The 22,384-nt window shown below is 40.4% G+C and overlaps 1 protein-coding gene across 2 annotated transcripts in view; it reads left to right on the top strand.

Moving 5' to 3' along the window:
• Grm1 (glutamate metabotropic receptor 1) overlaps nt 1-22,384 on the top strand; it is a 367,002-nt gene that overhangs the window by 339,074 nt on the left and 5,544 nt on the right. The window contains exon 9 of one of the 2 annotated variants that reach the window (XM_028861151.2): nt 15,899-15,983. The exons of the other annotated variant lie outside the window; for it this stretch is intronic. Coding sequence (XP_028716984.1) covers nt 15,899-15,959 — 61 coding nt within the window. The 3' untranslated portion in view covers nt 15,960-15,983. The remainder of the gene's footprint in view (nt 1-15,898; nt 15,984-22,384) is intronic. 2 annotated transcript variants of the gene reach the window in all.

Below are 22,384 nucleotides of genomic sequence, written 5' to 3'. Positions count from 1 at the left end.
TTTGACTGTGGAGAGAAAGTCCACAGTGAGTCAACAGACATCAGAATGAAACGGTAGCAGCACCTCTGCTCTAAGAAGAACACATGTCCTATTGTGGCTTATGAGAAAGGGTTTTGCTATTCTGAGATTATTTTTTGTGAGAGCCCCCACAAGCATCAGGCTAACAGGAAAATGATCCTGGTGAGGTAAGAATGAAGCCAGGTTCAGCCTGACTTAGTTAGGCAGTGCTAGGACAGACTTCTGGAGTCTTGACCCCAGGTCATTTATTTTAGCCATATGTAACCATAGCACAATTTTGGAAAAAAGTTTTCTGATGGCAATTAACTCAGTCCCCTGAGTATAACAAAGCTTAAGACATGTTTAAATTGAAATTCTTTATAAAGTGATCTGGCTTCTTTTATAACAGTGGGTACTGTTGACTCCGAAGCAGTGTTCAAGATTTAGGATCTAAGGAGAATGACTGAGGTGAACATATTGCCCATGGGAGTCAGGATTGGTCTGGCACTAAGACAACATAGAATTTACTTAGGCTGTTGTAAAGTACAAGTGATGTCACTCATAAGGATAGGTTTTATGGCCTAGAAGAAATACTGAAGATTTATTGGGGGAAAGTCTGGAATAAACAAAAATAATATTCTGGACGATAGGGGTAAAGCTTGGTCCTACGGATACCAAATGATCACCAGGCTGTAAACTACATCCTTTCCCAACATTCCAGGAGAAAGACAGACAAACATCTCCTTCCATTGAAGAGACAAGCCTGTGTGTTTAACTTTTCTGGCTTCTCCAGTACTTATTTGTGTGCACAAGGACCTCTTACCCACTACATATCTTCCCCTAAATCATACAATATATAGTATTTAACATTATTGTAATTTTTAATTTAATTTTATAATATTCAGATAGTTTTATTGAAGTATTTGTCATAGAATTTTATTACTTGATAAGAATATTTACTCAGCAGTTTATACTATTGATTCTATCATTTATGTAATCAATTATTGTTTCGACTGTTAACTTAGAAACATTTAAGTATTTGATATTATGTTAGAGACTATTCAGAGTCAACATATAAGGGCAAGGCACTCCTGCAGTATAATAAAGGAGACACAAATGTAAGTCAATATGGGGTGTCATGTGTCATGAGAAAGGATCTGCGTGATATTTTAAGAGACCAGGCATAAAAGACTGTCTTCCTATGCTGTAATATCTGAAAGTTTGGAAAGAAAGTCTTTTAAACAGCATTGTAACTTGGACTTCACTTTCATGAATTTCTTCAGCAGAACAAATCACTCTACAGTGAGATTATTTCACATGTAGAAAATAGCATAAGTGGAGAGTACGCAGTGTTCATTTACTGCTGGGCCATAGCATGGAATCTGATAAATATGAAGCACATGGAATGGTGTGAGGGTGGAGAGAAAGAAGAAACTTAGAGAAAGAAGACCAACTACAGCTAGAGTCCAATTTTTAATGCAATATTAGATACCTTTTCTATTAACCACAAAGTGCAGTAAAGGTTTCTGTGGAATGTCAGGATCACTTATAAGCTTTATGGAACAAGGTTAACTATAGAAATATTAGGTAACAGAGTTTCAATGTCAATTTTTTAAGTCTTAAAGGTAAAAGTCTTTAATTATACCACTGAAATGAAATTTGAATCAAAGGTATTTCATTTTCTTTATGAGTTTCATTCATTTGAACCAGAAAAATAGTTAAGGGAGATGAACTAAGGAAATAAAAGTAGAATGTGGCTGTCTCATTTTGGCCCTGGGTAATACGAAACACACAGTTATGAGGAAACTCATGGCCTGCAGTGAGATAGAGAGACATTGATAAGTTGGACTTCCGAGTTACTGATTGAAGATGCTGTAAAGGCACCCAAGGGGAGGTGCCCATGGGCTACTTAGAAATTTAAGTTTGGCCATCAAAATAAGGGTCTCAACAAGAGATATGGAGTTGAAGTTCAATTGTCAAAACACTTAAGGCAGATGCTAGAGATGCTATGACATGGGGAAAGAGTAAGATAGAAGAGATAACATTCAGGAACACTTTCACTAAGTACCCTACATGTGGAGGAGGATGCTACAATGGGAGGTCATCCAGAGTGGCCGCTGGTTCAAGAGCAAGGAACATGTGTGACCCCAGAAAGATGAAGATGAATGCAATCTGCTTCCTACCAAGGGCAGCAAATTGGAGTCATCACAAATCATTGCTTTATTTATTCATTTTTCTTTCTTGCAAAGGACATACCGAGTACACATGGCACAAAAATAGCTACTTCCAGTATTTACTTTTTTTATTTTGAGTTTTAAACTGAGACAATGAACAGATTATGCTATGACTATATGCAGAGGATAATCTAATTTGAATACAGGTCACCTTTTATAATTCTTTCAAATCTAAATGAACTTGTATGGTTGGGTCATATTCACCTTCCCCAACGTAAGATTTTGGGCTCATTTGTCAACAATACATATGATCTAAAATTAATTTAGAAACATGCTCATGAGATTATTTGTAATGGTCCAAGGTAGGCACATTTATAACATCCCTTTGCAAATAATGAACAGGCTTGGAAAGGTCAAAGCCATTCTGAAAAGAGAAAGAAATGGGACTGAAATATTGCTTCCTGGATAAAGCCATTTATTTTCATCACTCATTAAACTCCTATTTCTGCTACTTCAATAATGTATTTATTGGTCTATGGATTTAATAAAATGAATAAGCTATAGAGCATGTCATAAAGGAATTTATACTTTATGGATGTAACACCATTAAACAATAAGTAGTATAATGTGGTATTTTATGTGGATGGATAACTACAGAGTCAAATGTTATCTTCGCTGGGGCTTCCATAGCAAAAAGCATCATAGACAAGTGGCTTCAACAGTGGGGATTTAGTTCTCATACTTTTGGAGGCTGAGAAATGCCAGAATTGTTGCATTCCAATGAGAGCTGTTTTCTCATAGTCTCAAAGGACAGAGGGCAGAGAGAAAGGGAAACAAGGTCTCTTCTGAACTTTTATAAGGACACTGATTCCAGTTGTGAGGCTCTGCCTCCATAATCTCATTATCTGCTAACTACCTCTTAATATCACATTAAGGTAGGGCTTCATCGTATATGTTTTAGGAAGACATAGACAGTCTATAGCAAATGTTTGAGTTATTTTGCTATTTTTAAGTTACTAGTCTTGAGATTACTTCACATCTACATATTTGTTATAAAATGGACCAATACCTGTACTTATATCAGAGTTATTAGAATTAAATGAGGATATTTCTAAAGAGAGTATACTGCAATGTCTAGCAGAGTCACTATCATTCATTGTATGCAGTAAAATTAATATTATAAAAAATATGAGTGGATGTATGGAAGTCTATATCCCAACATAAAACTCCTTATTATACCTCCAAGGAAAGATTGTTCTGGAAACAGTTAGTATACATTATCATGATCAGCTTATTCTATGTATGCTGTATGGAATGGCAAAACTGTAGACCTGCAGAAAATGGAGGCACAAAATGCTACTCAATATGAGATGTGTGTGGGGAAGGACACCCTGTTTGGGACAGCTTGGCAACTTGTCCATGCTTGGCCCTAGCTAAAGAAAAATGAGGTCATTTGCATTCCATCTGTTCACCTTAGCATCCAGTATGAAGTGTCACCTGTTCTCAAGGGACACAAGCCATGAGACTATGTTTGTAAAGGTAGTCTCTGAGCAAAAATATTGGCAGTTTGCAGACTGAGCACTCAAGAAAAAAAAGTACCAATGGGATTAGAAGATTTGGCTCATGTAGACAGAACCTGCAGGCTCATTAATTAGAATTCTGTGGATGCAAGTTATAGACACCAACTTAAGTCCATCCAAGCAAAAGTGAGAGAGGGATTTATTATAAAGAATATGAAAGAGTCACACTGGGTAGCTTGGGTTGTGAGATTTAGAATGCTTCTGGGCCACCTGGAGTACTGAACTCCTGTGTAGAAAGACTGGAGGTCTATCTTTGCCTCCTACATCTGCTGTGGATTTATTTTCTGTTTCTTAGATGTTCATGGTCAGGCTACAAGGAACCATCCTAAGGCTCCTGGCTCTGCATGTTGCTGCTACATGTCCAGCTACTCAGAGAGACTCAACCAATTCCCTCTGTCTGCACAGTTCTGCTTACCATGTAGAAAAACACTAGCATGCCAGGGAAGGGAACCCTCACAGCACTGAGCACAGGATGAGTTTGTAAGGTGTGAAGAGAAGAGAGAAGCACAAGTAAAACCAGGTCTCACTGTCGTTAATTTTATTATATGGTCTCCAGGCTATTCAGTCTGTTCCAGTTGCCTCAGTCTGAACAGAGAGGGGGGAAGAAAGTTTTATTTTTCTTTGCTTTGTAGTAAGTTCAGGTCACCAAAACACTGTCTATTAACATACAATGCACCTACGTTGCAAACCAAAATTAAGATAAGTTAATTATTATCATTGACTAATAAAACAGAAAAATGAGGTTGAGGATATGGCTAGGTTGGTAAAGTGCCTGTCTGCCATGCATCTCAGTGGTCACATCACTAAAGATAATGATTTCCTCCACCAGCACGCCTCCGCCAGCAGACACTCTGGGTGTCTGCTTCTCCCCCAGCTTCTTTCTCGTCTAAGAAGTAGTCTTGTACAGGCAAATGCAGACAACTTCCCTTGCTGAGAGTTCATGAGTACCGTGGCCAGGTCATACCCATAAGACGGTGTGTGACAGTCCTTCTCCTATTCACTTGAATCTTATATTCTTTTTATTCCCTCTTCCATACTGTTCTTGGAGCTTTGAGTGAGTGATATGGGTGTCCCACTTAAAGATGAGCAGTCAACAGTCACTTGTTCTGAGCACCTTGACCAGCCATGAGGCACTGCATGATTGGCTGTTTCCTGAAATGTAAATTTCTTTGATAAAGAGTGAGGACAGGAGTCATCTATGGCTATTAAAAGGAAAAAAAAAAACCAACAATAAGAGGCAGATTGATATGACTAATTAGCAGAACAAAACTAGAAGGTAAATTCCTAAAGCCAATGACCTTCCCAGTCATAAGCCTTTGATAAGGTCCACATACCTGACATGAACTCCTTCTCATGTGCTGGGCCTCAGCTCCAGTCATAAATCAGTTGGTTACCCATGTAACGGTGGTGCCACTGTTGCACAGGTGCTGCCACTGTTGCCTCTTGCTTGGCAAATTGATATTGTAGCATGTAAGGTCAAAAGCTAGTTAAGACCACTGCTGGTTTTTCTCTCCTTTGTGCCTACAAAGCAACTTCTGGCATTATGAAAGTTAACCAGTGGAGAAGGAGCTTCCAGTCAGGCAAAGAAGTGCTTGTCAGAAATCAGGATATAAGGAACAGAGTAGAATAAAATACAGGTGGCTAAAGGCAATAGGATGATTCCAGAGAGCTTCAAGAGTGATGCTCACTGTGGTCACAGCAGCATGCCTTGCTTGTACATTTACTTTTTACAGAGTTCAGGATGCTTGTTGTTGTTTTATCTCTTTAGTGGAGACAGTAATATACATATTTTGCTTATAACACTCTATTTATTTGAACATTCAAAAGTTTTATGAAATCATATTGCTTTAAGAGAGAAAATCATATTTAACCAACAACTGAAAATAAGTGTCTTGTGCCCTATTTGTTATTTATGTTCTTAGCCTATCCAGCCCAGAAATTCACAGACAGTCCATGTGTTATCATGTACTACAAACATATTCCCTTTCTTGCACAACAGGAATCCAACAAATCAGTAGATCTCAAAAGTATATATTTATGTCTTCTCATGATACTCATGCATGTGTTCCCCAATACTTACCCTCATTACTACCAACTTAGTACTGAGGAAAGCTTTTTAAAAATGTTTGTTCATGCACATCCTGTTTTAATATATCTACATTGTCTGACTGTGCAGTCATTATGAACTAGAATTCGCAGTTTTAATGCTCATTTAATTTTAGTTCTGCAATTATGTTTGAAAACATCATTATTTAATTTATTTACATTTATTTATTCTGTGTGTGTGCACTCATGCTCGTGTGTGTGTGTGTGTGTGTGTGTGTGTGTGTGTGCATTTGTGACGTGCTATAGCACATGCATGGAGATCAAAGAACTTTGTATTTCTGTTGAACTATCTTTTCAGCCCCCTAATCATCATTTCTATAATTAATTTTTATGTTGAATATATGGGTATGTATGCAAAATAGATCAACCATAATTAAAATCTATGCATGTATTAATATTTTACTTCAAAACCCATGAAATAAATTAATAAAGGAATTGAAAAGTCTAGATATTAAAACAAGCCCATGATAATATATATTATACATTTTTCTGTATCTTTGACTTGATACTTTATTTTATTGGTCATATATTTTGAAGAATGAGAGTTGTTAATTTTGATGAAACTAGAATGATTACTTTTTACAATTAATTATTTTTATGATCACTATAAAGTATATTTGCCAGTCACCAGGTCTTCAGGGCATTCTGTTTTATTTATGAGCTTTGTGAATTTGACTCCTATCTTAAGTGCTACAGTACATCTTGACTAATTTCTATGTGTGGTTTAAGGATGTGTCTTCATTCAGTTTCTACTATAAACCACATTGACTTCTCATGTCTCTGGAGACTTCACATTTCAAGTGAGGGTGCTATTTGGTGGGTTTTACTGAGGACCCTCTCCTTAGATGAAGACTTTGTATATATGTTCACATATACAGCAGAAAAAGAAGCTAGATAATTCCCTGGACTCTGTTTATAGGGGCATTAGCCTCATTCATGAAGGCTAATCCTAACTCAAATTTCAAAGTAAACTTTCAGCTGAGTGTATAACATGTTCACACTGTCCTAAAGCCAGAGAGTATAAGCCAGGGATTGCCTGTTCTTGCTTAGGGGTCCATTTCTTTTTCTTTATGTATCGTTCGATGATGGAATGAAGTGAATTGGATGTAGACTGTAATTTTATAAAACTCGTTCAGCACCACCTTTCTTTTCTTCACTCCTTGCAAGATCTTGGATCCTCAAGGTCTTTGGGAGACTTAAATTCAAATGTACATGTCAACAGCCTGATTAAAAGGCTCTTATCACCTCCCCCCGATCTGCTTTGTTCTTCTATTTAGATTCTCTATTTGTTGTTCTATATCCAGAATCATGAATTACCCTGAGAGTAAAAACAGCTTGAAGCTTATCTGCTCTCCCACTGAAGTTCTCTTCCTCTGACTTATTGATCCCTGGGATTCTGGTTGTCATGACACCGTCCCAATGTCTGCAAGTGGCTTTTGAAAAATGTTTTATTTGGTTGGTTTTAGCTCAAGAGTTGGTTTTTCCAAGGTATTGTATCTAGCTAAAAGTTGAAGTCTTTTTTTTTATACCACTTAAACCTCTCCCTTTAATCATTCTCAGCAAGCTATAATGCAACTATGACTTTTTAGCAGGTTATGGTGACTATACTCTTGACATTACGGTAGCAGCATGATGCTTTTGTTTTGAGGGTGATGTCACAAACCTTAATTTTGTGATAAGCATGCCTCTATTTAATGAAAAATAAAATGAAATAAACCTTAGTGGAAACAAAAGTATAATACTAATGTTATTGCTTTAGCCAAGAATTTCAGGAGTCTCCCCCAAGTTCCAGGTTTCTTTATTTTTTCTTTCATTTTTCTTTATTAATAAATTTTCCACTTACTCTACATACCACCTACAGATCCCCCTCCTCCCTCCTCCCTCCTCCCACCCTCCCCAGCTCTCCTTCCCAAGCCACCCCACATCCCCACATCCCCCAAATCAAGGTCTCCCATTGCGGAGTCAGCAGAGCCCAGCACACTGAGCCTAGGCAGGTCCAAGCCCCTTCACACTGCACCAAGGCTGCACAAGGTGTCACACCACAGGCACTGGATTCCCAAAAGCCTGCCCATGCACCAGGGACAGATCTCGATCCCCCTGCCTGGGTGTTCCCCAAACAGTTCGAGCCAAACAACCATCTTCCATATCCAGAGGGCCCAGTCCAGTCCTGTGGGAGCTCCCCAGCCACTAGTCTACAGTTCATGGGCTTCCACTAGTGTGGCTGGTCATCTCTGCATGTCTTCCCATCATGATCTCTACGTTCCCCGTGTGCACAATCCCTCCTCTCTCTCATCAATTGGATTCCTTATTCCAGGTTTCTTTAGAATTAACTTTGCATGTTTGATTTTCAATCTCTAACAGTCCCCAAAGTCTTAATACTTTCAACATTGCTCAAAAGTCTACCTCCAGAATTTCTGTTGAGACTAAAAACAATCTCTCAGCTGTGAACCCCTGGAAAATCAAAAGGAAAGTTATCTGCTTCCACTATACAATGGCACAGAGTAAACATTCCAATTCAAGAAGGAGGAAGGGGGCACAGAAGGATGTGATCAGAGCAAGAGTATACTCATCAGGGAAGTCATTACGTCCTGTATCTCCGTGTCTAGCATCTGAGGAAAATGTCATAATATGTGTCAAAGGGCTTGGACAGTTCCACCTTTACAACCTTACCACCAATGGTCCACATGGTTTCTCTCTTTGGTCTGCTTCCGTTTGGTGCCTGCAGCTGTTCTTAGCACACATTTCTGCTATGTCGAATACTTTAGGTCTCCACTTTAACTGAGGCTTTACCTTCCCAACTTTGTACAGAGCCTTTTCTTGGGGAGCCTGTAGAGAATTTGACCCTGGTGTACAGCGTGTCTATTGCAGGGTTTTCTGTGGGGCACTGGTACAATACTCTATAACTTCACAATTCTTAACATTCTGCATGCCTGTATAACCATGTGGATAGGGCCAAGTTCTGCTGCCAGCTAAACAGTAACTGACCCTCCTTGGACCAGAGTTTTAGTTTCTTCTTAGTGTCTGGGTGGCTGAACCTAGGAAAATTTACCTCTAGGTGCCATTTTTTTTTTTTAGTAGAGCATGTCCCTTTCAAAGGAAAGGCAAGTGAGGTTGGAATTTTGCTCACTAGAGTCTTTGGTAGGCAAGTTCTCACCAATTAATGAAATACCCTCAGTGACCTTTGCTATAGCTCCAGTGAAAAGAATAAACATTATTTATTCTTTTTATTGGCACCAATTTCCTTTACAAATGAATTCTCCTTGAATGAAACTTTAAAAACCCCTTCCCTGAATAATAATCAGTTTTATAAATATTTCTGCTCTTTAATTTGCTCCAAACTATCATTATAAACCTGGTTAAAAAGTAGCCAGTGATAATCAAGCCACAGCCTACAGGTAATGCTGTCTTGAATTTCCTTTTACAAAATTTATTAGTCTATTCCTTTAGAATTCAGCTTCATACACTTTTTCAGATCATAGGTCAAACATAGGCAAATAGTTCAACAAAACTCAGTACAAATAGTTTCTAGTGCAATTCTCCATACTGAGTCCTTGTTTCCATCTGAGACCGCGTGAATACAGGCTGACTGTTGGAAATTCTATCAAGTTCACCCATAAAGCTTGGCTTACAGCTTTCTAGGGCTTCTCCAACTCATACCTCGAAACGCTTTCAATTTTCTCACACAAATCATTTCCAAATGCCTAAAGCGACATAGGCTTAGTCAAAGCGATGACCCCACTTCTCTGGTACCATCGTTCTCTATTAGTCACTTTTTTAAAATGACTGCAATCAAAATACCTGGCAGAAACCTCTTAAGGAAAAAAATCAACTTTTACCTTGGTTCTTAGCTTCAGTCCACGGGCTAGGGAAATATGGTGCAGGCGTCCATCTGTCTTGCACTTTTTGTCTGAGCTATTATTGGAAGAAGAAAAATAGTTCATAAATGTCTTTAGAGAAGAAATCAAGGTGACAAACACTGGAAAGATGGTGGAATTCTATCACTGCTTTGTAATCTTATAATAAAATAACTGAGCTTTCCTTTGATCATTATTGACTGTTTTTAACCAGTCTGTGATATTGGCTAGAGGTATATTAGGTTTATGTTGAGCAGATTCCAGTTTTATTTGAGAAAATTTTTCATAATATAAAGTTAATGTTTAAAAGGTTGAAAACGTAAATAGAATAAAAAATAACAACACGGGTCCTCACAAACCAGTATAAACTGCATAGGCATTTTATAGGGAGTGTTGGTAATAGAAGGAACAACCCGCCAGCTCAACCTCTGGGTTCCTGCTGTTAAAAAAGACACCATTCATGTGCAAGGATATGTAGCAGGAATCTTAAAAGTCCTTATTAATAAAATCAAACCTGAGGCGAGTTATTGGGGTCCATGCTGGTAGATCAGGGAGACAGAACAAGCCACAGCTATCTCACCTCGCCGGATCCTCAGCTGGTCTTGTCTCCTCAGACTGGATGCCTCTGAGTCCTCATCCGGAATGGGTCTCAGCTGAATTACTGCTCAAAAGCCTGAATGCTTAACCAGCCCAAATCTTAACCAGCCCAAATCTTCCAGTTTCTGGTCCTCACGCCTTATATAGCTTTTTGCTTTCTACCACCACTCCGTGGGATTAAAGGCTGGCTTTCTGGGATTAAAGGTGTGTGTCACCATGCTTGGCTATTTCCAATGTGGCCTTGAACTCACAGAGATCCAGAGGGATTTCTAAGTCTGGAATGCTAGGATTAAAGGTGTGAGTGCCACCATTTTCTAGCCTTTGTATCTAGTGGCTGTCTGTTCTCTGACCCCAGATAAATTTATTAGAGTACACAATATTTTGGAGAACACAATACCACCACAAGGATATTTGCTGGAGTGTTTGTTCCCAAGAGCGGAATGTGGGAAACAACCTAAACAGATATTGATAGAAGAATGATGTTTTTGTGGACTGTATTTATTCAGTTTAGTTTAAGTAGTGAACTAGTTGTCGGTGCATATAATACCATGTGAAAAGGGAAATCATTGAATGAAAATGTAGAGAGAGGCCATACATACAAAATTTTATAATATAAATTCCATGTATTATTTTCTAATGCATAGGTATACAAATGTTATAAACATTAAAATGTTTCAAATGGTGAAGTGAAAAAATTTTTTTCTTTATAATGGGATTAGTATATAGATTACCATATAGAAACATATCCTTAGTGTTTTCCAAAGTAAATGCGTTTTAATATGTGATGAATCTGTGGTAGTAAATAAATTTTTATTAAATCTTTTTCATAGTCTCTTATTAGCTTGCAAACCTCAGTGATTAAGAACTTTTAATGGAGCAATATTTTATGACTATAACAGAGAGACTGCATTTGTGTTTATTAAAAAACGGAATACACGATGTTAAACATGTGTGTTACCAAAAAAGTGGAAGAAATTAAGATTCACAGAAGACCTGTGTCTAAGTGCAGAGTTTCACTCTCCACTTTGATAAGTGAACACTGAGGAATAAATATTAAAATCAGATAATAGAAAAAAAATGTACTTGGCTTCTGGAAATCAATCAGAGATAGAAATGATCTCACGTATCCATGGCGGTGACAATCAAAAAATAGACCTCAGTCTGCTTACATCGTTGAGAGTTGCTGTCGTTCCTCATGATTAGTTTGGACAGCTGCCACATTATTTCCATGGTGAGCTTTATATATCCTTAAGACTGACCATCTGGAATTTCCCTGAACATTCTGTCTCTGCTAAAAGTAGATTCACCTCCAACCCTAACGTGCAGCTCCAGATAAAGGCGATTCACCTGACTCCAGCTTTGCCTAACATATCCACTCAATGTCACTGGTGCTGCCTAAAGAGAAACAGAATTTTGGATGGGGATAAAAATGAAATTCAGTTTAACTGCCGCTATGTTTATTGAAGTTCTTGAATAAGGGAGATGGCCGAAGTTGTGACGTGAAGGTGAACTAGTGTGATCTAATACACAGTGAGGTTGAGACTGTTGGCTTCGCCTGTAGGTGATTTTCTTTGTCTTCCATGGTGATGGCTTAAACTGGAATAGCACTTTGCTTTCTGGAGCCACTTTTCACACACAGTACTTCAACGATCCTTTATGGATAAAAGAAGTGACAGAGAAATGAACAGTGAGAGTCACAATGACCTGATTGAAGACACAGAGTCTCCTGGGTTCCTTGTCCCGTCACCACTGTTACCCTTAGTAAAACAATTGTTGCAATTTCTGAAGTTCACATAAAGGATACATCCCATCAGAAACGGATGTGAGGACTGTTTAATCTAGGTAAAATAACACAATAAAACAAAGTTGTTTGAAGCTAAGTACACTCAAAGAGATGTAGGCTACTATACAAAGGGATATTATTTGGACAATGGAATCAAGTGGGGAAAGTTATGAACTGTTCATTGGCCTGTGACAAGGAGCAACTTTATATAAAATGGACAGAAGATAGTGAGGGAAGAAGACGGGGGAGGGGGGAGGGATACCTTGCACTTTCAAAAGAAATTATTGAAACGATCTTTCTAACTAAAATTCTGAGGTTTCTTTAAATCCACAATGTGCCAAGAGATTCCAGCACAGATTTGGGACTTATATTTGACAAGCCCCCCATATGCCTCCTTTTTCCCTCCAAGCTTTTACTCTGACTTGCTGAGTCTGTAGTTGATTGAGCATGTAGCTTTACAATTGCTAAAAATACGCTAAAGCCAAGCTTCTTCTCTCAGTATTTATGTATCTGGTAAAATGGCCAGTTAAGCATCAGAGTTTTCAAGCCTTGGCCAATAATCTTTAGTAAACACTCCCTTTGTAAGCTCAAAGCCCACATGCAGGGGTATTCTATATTTTGTTTCAATGCAAAGGCAAAGTCAGAGACTAAAAACCTCAAGATCACGGAGGAGATTGCACTCTTCTCAACTGCTTTGGTCAACGGTTGCCTAGTGCGGCCTTGGAATTTTTACAGTTACTACTACATAAAGCCGTCAATCTGACGGAAACCAAAAGCAACCACAAACTGTTCACTAAATGCAGATGTAGCCTCCCAAAGAGAGAGTCAGCCACAGAGACTCTGGAGCTTTTTATCACAGTGCCTCTGGGGACCACAGAAATGCAGGTGCTGCCCCAGCATGCAGATCAGTGCACCTGTGCAAAGGTGGTATGCATGTCAGGACTCCAGGCTTCCAGGACAGTCCTCACCTTGGTTGTGTGTTGTATATTCCTAGCAGGCAACCCTTGCTACATCACTTGCAAGGTCCAGTGCAAAACTAAAACATGAAGTCCTTAGTTCAAAAGCTGGAGAAGTGATGAAGGTACAGTGCAAACCTATTACCCCTCACTGCATCTTCTCTCTGTTTTACATTTGCCATTTAATGTCATGTTTACTTGTACAGAAAGACACTCCTGGGGGGCAAATCACCCATTCTAGTCGTGACCCTAGCTACCCATTCTGGGAATTACACATGTGCACCCTTGAAGATGCAAAGTTCCACCCCCAATCCATCCCTGTGCAGGTACCATGGGGAACTCAAAGTGATTTGCCTCCTTATTTCACGTGCTTCCTACCTGAGCCATGTTAGATATGTGAATCCCAGAGCATTCCACCAGTTCAGAGACACCTGAAGCACCTGGATTGAGGATGGGTAAGAGGTCCACTCCTACCCTGTAGTTTGCCTGAATGTTGAGAGAGAGAGAGAGAGAGAGAGAGAGAGAGAGAGAGAGAGAGAGAGAGAGAGGGAGAGGGAGAGGGAGAGGGAGAGGGAGAGGGAGAGGGAGAGGGAGAGGGAGAGGGAGAGGGAGAGGGAGAGGGAGAGGGAGAGGGAGAGGGAGAAGGAAAGAGAGAGAGAGACAGAGACAGAGACAGAGACAGAGACAGAGAGACTTCCACTTATCTCCACAGGGCACATGGTAACACACGTAGGTCCTTCTGGGGCTTGTGCCCAAGATCCCTGCCATGGAGGGCTATGGTGATACCTTGCCATCTGTAGGGATGAGAGGCTGAAATGATTGGAACCTAAAGGACAAGAGAGCAGACAGCCAAAGATCCATGCAAGCAAAGTAAGAAGACCGAGTTGATGCTCCAAGACACGTTCCATTTTCTCCTCCCCCTGACTACAGAACACAAATTTAAAGATAAATTGACACGAATTTTAAGAGGCTGATCCCAGAATACTGAACAGAAAATGTAGGACTCTGTTGGATCCTGGGCTTCTGAAGCTTGCCCAGCCAGGAACCCTGCTGCCTGACACCATTTGACCAGGCCAATCTGTAGACACTTCTCCAAAGCAGAGTTCATTTTAAAGTCAAATGAATGCAGACAGTTTTCAGCAGAACAAAAGACCAGTGCTTTGGACATGCTCTCCAGCTTCTTTCTTAGGAAAGAAAGTTTTAGCAATATTTTACATGTTAAGTGTTCTCTCCCACTTTTGATTATATATTCAAGCAGGATTTTCTCTTCATTGTCCCCTCTTTGCTGTTTAATTTTAAATGGTATTTGTGATTTCAGGTTGGCATGTTGGATGTCATTGTTAGTTTAGTTTGGCAAGTTAAACAGCAAACATGGTCTGTCTGACTTTTTTTTTTTTTTTTAATGATTGGGTTCTCTCTGTAGGCATGAACTTTCACCAACTTGTCTCTATTTCTCACTTCCAAAAAAGAATTTCAAATTGTAGAATTCATGCTTTCAAATGGTTTATGAGTGCTTACAGTTTGGTAGCAATCTATTCATTGGTCAGTTTTGTTTTTTGTTTTGTTTTTCTCTATCATATTCAAGTATGCACAGAAAAATCTTTCCTCATCATATAAACTCAGATCAGATTCCTTGCTTCTCAAGGGTAAAAAACGATAATTCTACATGGAGGTTTCAAACTCACAGCTCAACTTCTCAGCACCTGTTAGACATCAGGCTGAAAAACTTTGTGAGAAAAACCATGATCGTTTGTTCCTGGCATCCCCTCCTTGACTTTCCCTTCTTCCTATTCTCCCTCCTCTTCCTGTTCCTCCTCCTAAGGCTCTACTCTTCTGTTTTGATGGGATGAGGAACTGCCATGGCCCTCTCTGGCTAACCCTGCAGGGCTATCACCAAAGACTAGAGTAGGTGGCCAAATACAGACTTATTATAAAACATGTGTGAGTTCATTGGAGAAACCTACAGGGAAATGAATAATTACAGAATTTCCTAACGTGTGAAATTTCTCTTGAACTCTACCACTGTTCTCCGTATCACCAAGAGCACGTGCTGACGGTTCATCCTGAGCATCTTATGCCTGAAGGTCTTTTCCAGGGTAGATAGCCCTCTTGTGTGGCATGACAAGATAGCTTTCCCACCATTGCTTTGGTGTTACTTTTGGGGAACTGCTTCTCCTTAGTCTACCTCCCCGTGGCTGCCCCATCAGCCTCGCCTTGTCTAAAAAGTATTCTTCTCTCTTGCCAAGAATGACACAATGTACAGTTCACCCTGTTTGCTGTAAAAGGAAATATCAACCTGAGGATGAGATGGCATGTCCCCTTGCAGCAGATTTCCACAATCTCAACAAGGTGGATTTCTTGACTTTCCACTATTACACATAAACAATCTTGTGAGCACAAGAAATGAAGTGGCAGCCATGCCTTCTTGATAGAATAATATGCTAGACAATGCACAATACAAAGGAAAGCCATGGTTTCCGATAAAAATTCAGGAGCTTCCATGAAGAAAAACAGCGGCAAAAAGACAACCTATATGGCAGTCTACTGCCTCCTAAAGTAGCTTGTCAACAGTGAATGGAAAGAGCCAGTCTAGTAGAGATCCACAGAGCATTGAAAAGAGATGTTTCCATGATGGGGAAAGTGACTCCATCAATGTTACTTTCAGAGAGGAGACCCAGCAGCAACAAACAGCCATGACTGCAATTGCAAGCAGAACATAGAAGCAGAGCCGTGGAGAAAGGTTCAGGAGCCAGGCCTGGCCCGACCCTGGACCAGGCACCTCCTAAGTGGTGCAATCACCGCAGCTGGGCACATGTTGTTTAACCCCTTGCTTTTTCTTTTCACTCTTCAGGAAGAGGCAGCCAGAATTCTCGCCCAGCAGCCAGTGTCCGTCGGCACATGTGCAGCTTTGAAAACCCCCACACTGCAGTGAATGTGTAAGAGAAGCTGCATGGACATGTAGTGTTTTGCCTCTTGCTTTCTCTCTCCTGGGTATTTCCACTCTCTCACATGGAAACCAAATGTGGTGCATGCTATGAAGAATGAGGGACTCGTGGACGTGCCGTGGTTTGCACGACTGCCTTATCTGATTGTCCATTGTTCTTAAAAGGACACTGTCAAGCCGTTAGTTTCTCTGCTTATTTTCTGTTCCAATGCAGCACTCTCCCCAGCTTTAAGGATTCACTTTGGTTGGTGACTCCCACTCATGAGCTCGAAAGTGAATCTTCCCCTCAACAAATTTGTCAGCTTCTCCTTGGCAAACAGAGCCCTTTTTTCTTTTCTTTTCCTTTTGCCTTTTTCTTTTTCCTTTTTTTTGCTGTTGCACAAATGTTTGAAACGACCCTGTCTGCATTGAAGTAAAAGCTATAGCTGAAATTTATGAAAAGTTCCACAATGTGGGTGCGCGAGGGTGGGCGCCAACATGAGCTGGGTGTCTCCCACACCTTGGGGAACACAAAACAAAGGTTTTGTGAGTCCCACTTAAAAGCAAATGTTACAAATAAACAAAAACAAATTTCCCAGCATTCTATATGATTTTTATCAGACATTCAAGTCTGATAAAAAACGGTGCATGTTTGGTCAGATTTTTGACCCTTAGCTCTTGACAGTGTCTTTTTAAGTTAACCAAAGCACCTAGACCATGTTCGATTCATTGTGCATGGAGTCTGTGGTCTTTCTCAGCTGTTCCTTTACAGCCCTCCAAACTCCTGGGAGAGTCAAAGGTACACATTCCTGCAGCAGGAGGGAGCCCACTGATGAGGTGTCTGTGGTTTGAATAGCTCTTCAGATAGAAGAGCCCAATTTGTTTCAATGTTTGGTACAGAACTGGCGGCAGAGGCTGGTCATGGAGCCATGGTGTCTCTTCCCTTTACTCAGTGACGTGTACCAGGAAGTCTGTGGCCTCCTTTACTACTCTTCCCTGTAGAATCCTGTATCCAAACAATGTCGTCTCCATCGAAGCATCCAGACATAGGGAGGACACATTGGGTAGTCATGCCAGTATGTTTTAGTGGCATTTTGGAAGCCCCTAACAGAGCCACTGTACCATAGCTGGACGCCTTCTCTGAAACTCTTCCAAATCCAAAGGCATGAAGTGTTTCTTGCACCGAGGGTGAGTCTGACCAAGGACACAGCAAGGAGATCCTAATTTGTGATAACCGCTGGCTGCCTGTCAAAAGGGATTGATAGGGATGGGTGGACGTGTTTGTCTTGCCCTGACAGCAGGGTCAGAGAGAGGAGAATCAACTGACATTCCATGACTTAAAGGTGAGTTTCTACAAACAAAAGTAAAAGCCAAGTATACTTCTTTGGTGGTGATTGAAGAAGGAAAAAACATACACCTATCAGCAAAGCTAACAGGTGGGTTGTCAAGAACTTTAGGAACAGGCTATTCAAGCCTCCCATCTTCAACTATAAAGGAACAGAGAGATCAGTGGCTTTAACCTTGCATCCCTTAGACTAAGACCAGATATTTTTAGTCGTGGTTGTCTGGGAGAAATGAAAACAAGAAAGTGTTCTTTCTGTAACCTTCATTTCCCACTGTTTTTTTTTTTTAAAGAGCGTGACAAGAGACTAACATAAGAAATAAACTGGATCACTGTGGTCTGTCTCTGTCTCTCTTGCCCCTGAGGAATAATCCAGGCAGAGCAATGCAACTGCCCTATATTTGCAGGGCAGCCTGTGAGTACTGAGGGGCATCAAGTAACTGGAAATTAAAATCCAAGTCTAGTAGACGGGACCATAGAGGACAGGCTAGTGTTTGACCTGAACTTCCCTCAAAAGTAACACCGTCTGTTCCTACCTGTATTTCCTAAGGGAATCTAACAGCACACAGGTCCCATTACTAGGACAATACCCTGGTACCAGCACAGAATATTTTTAAGATTTTTATAATAATTTACAAAATTATTAAATTTTGTAGTTATATTTACATGTATTTGTCCATATCTATGACTATAGTTACCCATGAAGACCAGAAGAGGGTGTTGGATCACCTGGATCCTGAGTTACAGATGATTGTGAGGTGCTCCAAGTGGGTACTGGGAACCAATCTCAGACTTTCTACAAGAGCAGTGCTTCTGGGCCAGTTCCAGCCCACAAACATGACATCTTATGTAAACTCTGACACATGAATTTCTTTCGTCAGCTTGAAAATGACTGAAAACCAAAGATCCTTTGAGACTTGCTTGGAAAAGTTTAATACTCCTCAGAATTCTCTTCTAGTTTGGAAATGACTTGGTAATTTTCTCAGAACAGTATATCTCATGCTGGGAGCAGAGCTCTAGAGTTATCCATGCTTCGTTGACGTCGATGAGAAAATTAAACTTGGGATATATTTTATCTTATTGGCTTATTAAAGAAATCATGGAGTTCTAGAAATGCAAAGTGATATGTGTGTGTGAGTGTGCATCTGCGTGTGTGCTGTCCTTCATCCTGGGTCATATAGTTGGAAGGTGTAGAAATCAACTGCTCTGAAGATTACTAGATAAGGGTCAAATATTTTGACTTTGTAAATTATGTATCTCACTAAGACAATGGTTCTGTGACTAACCCATGTTGAGGACAGAATTCAGAGGGGAAGGAGAAACTTCACAGCACTGCTTAAGATTATCTACAGGAACTATCGAGTTCTCACATAATAAGAGTCTATCTGTCTTCAAAAGTACACTCAAGATTCTCTTTATTACGAGTAATGGTGAATAGGCAAGAAATTTTAATTATGTTCCTAGTCCTCCACAGTGGAGAGAAGGTGCTAAATATTCAGATCTTTCTGTAATGTTTTCAAGAAGTGGAACTAGTGTCAGTATGGAAAAACTAACTTGGGGCTGCCTGGGAAGACACAAGCCTGACTCCAATGGTTTCGAATAGTTCCTCTGCCTAAGAATCAGCAAGAGCCTCCACCTTCCAGACCGCATGCTGGTGCCAACTGGCTGACGCATATGCAGTTGAAAAGATGGACAGTGCCACCAGGGGCTTCTGGGGCCAGACTCCAAGGTATCCTGACACCACGCTAAAGCAGCAGGGCCATAGGAGGGTACCCTAGTGCTGGTGGCTCATGGATTCTATGCTTGGTGAGCCTTTCTGTCCCTACTGGAACACCATGGCCTTTCCTGATGCTCTTGTCTCATTTACTTACATTGCTGTACTAATTAACTGATTATGGAGAGAGAGAGAGAGAGAGAGAGAGAGAGAGAGAGAGAGAGAGAGGGAGGGAGGGAGGGAGGGAGGGAGGGAGGGAGAGAGAGAGAGAGAGAGAGAGAGAGAGAGAGAGAGAGAGAGAGAGGTGGGGGAGAAGGTATGTATGTGTCTAGCTCAGATAACAACTCATGGGAAACTGGTTCTCTTCTTCCACCATTTGAGTCCAGTGTTGTTTCTCCCGATCTTAGGCTCAGCAGGAAGTGCCATCACCCAGTGAGCCACCTCCATGGCCCTATTTCCAGTTTTATAGAAAACAAAATGCTTGCCTCTTCAGGTTCTGAGGAGGCACCTTTCCCTTCTTGACGGGAAGATTTTGTCTTGCCTATCACTCTCTGGATACTGCTGTAAAGTTCATAAGCCTGGCAATGGTATTGGCTTTTTGTCTGCCTCCTCTTCAGGCTGATGGTGCAGGATGCTTTCTTCCTATCTCCAACCTGCCCACCCACTGTTCTCACTTTAGAGATCCCTGGAACAGAGAGCGTGTCCTCTGCAGATGTAATCAGTACTTACAGAAACAAATAAAAGAGACAGACTCACTCTGAATGCCAACAATACACTAATCTCTTTATCCGACCTACTCCCAGCTATTTAGAATGCTGTAAGCCAGCGGTGGTGGTGCACGCCTTTAATCCCAGCACTTGGGAGGCAGAGCCAGGCGGATCTTTGTGAGTTTGAGGCCAGCCTGGTCTATAGAGTGAGATCCAGGAAAGGTGCAAAACTACACAGAGAAACCCTGTTTCAAAAAAAAAAAAAGAATGCTGTAAATACTGGGGGTTTTGTTTGGGGGGGGGGGGGCTTGCGACCCTTACCCAGTGGAAGAACAATCAAAGCAACAACCTTGACGTGTTGACTCCAGGATTGCAGCCACAGACCTGTCAGTTTTGTATGGGAGAATGAAACATTGTCTTCTCCCTATCCATCTGCTCTTCCTGTGAGTGCTACTGTCACTAGACTTCGGATCACAGCCTGTGTCCCCAAGTCAGATTTGGCTACTTGTCCTGGATGAGCCCATAAAGAGAACCAATTTAATAGTGAAAGCAAGAGAAGGGGATTTATTCAGGGCGACCACGCTGAGATGGGCCCAAAGAGATACAGCAACTCCCCAGTCCATATTCTTGTCCTGTCTTAAGGGTGTGGTTTAAATAGAAAGCAGGGGGTGTGCAGAGCGAAGCAATCAGGCCCAAGGATGCTTCTGCCCAGCATGGCGTAGCCCCAAGTCTCTCCTTCAAGATTGCCTGACAAATTGTAAAGTTCCTGGGGTTTCAGATATTTCTACTTCCAAGGAGGCGATCCTAGGGAAACACTATGTTCTCCAGGCCCATTATTTTATAGTCTGATAACCAGAGAGGCTCAAGGTACATTGGTTATACCACTGACCATTTCAATAATTGTAGTATCATTAAATATATTTAACCACCAGAGGTAAGTTAGTCCTGACCCACAGTGTTTTATCTTCAGGAAGGAGGTTATTTTCTATCTGAAGTATGCCTTTGCAAGTCAAAACAAAGAGTGCTTTGAGACAATTATATGGAGTTTTCTAAGTCTGATTGCTTTGTTTGCTCCCCTGCCCCCCTTTTTGAGACAGAGTCACATGTAGCCCAGGGTGACCTGAAACTTGCCATGTAGCTAAAGATCACCCTTGAGCTTCTGATTCTCTTGCCTCAACCTCCTCATACTGAGATTACAGGTGTGTACCACCACACCTGGCTTATGCAATACTAGAGATCAAACCTAGGGCTTCCTGCACACTTGGCAAGCAAGCATTCTACTACCTGTGAGCTACATCCCTAGCTCTTTCTTAAGATTAAGAAATAAAAAAAAAAGGTAAACAATGGAAGCAAGAAGCTGGTGGCCAAAGCCCAAACACTAAAGTTATGTGGACTTAAACATAGCTTTTATTTCACAGCACTATTCTATGTTGAATGTATTTTTTCTCTTGCAACACCCTGAAGTTCATGTATTTTTATCTTCTTAATAACTATGAATTTCCAGTCTCCAGGTAGGATGCTTACTTTTCACATGGAACAGGATTGTGTCTTTACCTGAACCAGTGACTGCAATTACCTTGACTAGTGTTTACTGAACACAATGAGAACATCTCAGAATATAGTTGTGTTTGTATTTAATGGTAGTTCATCACAATACCATCGAAAAGCATTTAAAGGCAGTGGTACACTTTTCTCCTGTACAAATTTTATTTACTCAGTCTACAAACAGTGCTTAGCAGCTGTGTAGATCCACAGACCCTTCAGATTTTCTCTGGACCACAGATGAAAAGTGACTTATCCTGAAGGAGCAGTTAATAACCCATGCCTCAATGTCTATGCCATGATGCATTTCCCCCCACTATCTCTGATTTTTACTAAGCAATTTATTTTGTCCTTGGGAAAGGTTAGTCTAATTTTTATAATCCACCGAACGCCCTGGGGCATGATATCTGTTTCCTAATTAAACAGGACTTTACAGATAATTTAGAGCAAGACTCTGAGGGAAAGAATGCTGCTAATTTTAACAGTGATAGTGAAAAAAAAAATCTCCCAACACAAGAATAAAAATTGTGTGCAATTAAAATAGAACTAAATTGTGATCATAGCTACCTGCATGATCATCAAAAATACTGTTAACATTTGGGTACGGTCTAACATGAGGCCCGGGGTAGATCCTTGGACAGTAATAAAAACAGCTGATGGTGTAGTCAGTGAAATAAGTAAAGTAGAAGAGCCACTACCTCAGGGTTTTCCAGGAATGCAAGGATACCTTGCAGCTAGTTTTAGGGGGAGACTGAGCAATATTTTGTTGGGAACTACCTTTCTCATCAAGTCATGAGGTCAGAATTTTAGGTGTTATACCTATTTTTGAACTTTTTATATTCAGTACCTGACTTTAAAATTAATCTCAACTTCTGAGGCTCACTTCACTTTTCAAGGTTATAAAATATAAAATGTTGAACATTAACCCTTGTCACAAATATTCTGAGAATCATATGTAAGTTTTGAAGCCTTCATTCTTGTCTTTCAAAATGATCCAATAAACCATTGTCTTAGTGAACATTTTCTACTTTTTCCCCCCTTCAAACAAAAGACTGTGATGTGGGACAACCTATTTCACACCTCCACCTAAGAAAGAATGTTCATTTTCC

The sequence above is a fragment of the Peromyscus leucopus genome, chromosome 8a, assembly GCF_004664715.2.
Source record: "Peromyscus leucopus breed LL Stock chromosome 8a, UCI_PerLeu_2.1, whole genome shotgun sequence".
In the NCBI taxonomy this organism is placed as follows: Eukaryota; Metazoa; Chordata; class Mammalia; order Rodentia; family Cricetidae; genus Peromyscus; species Peromyscus leucopus.
Note: the sequence above shows the minus strand (reverse complement) of the source record. Positions and strands in the feature narration are given on the sequence as shown.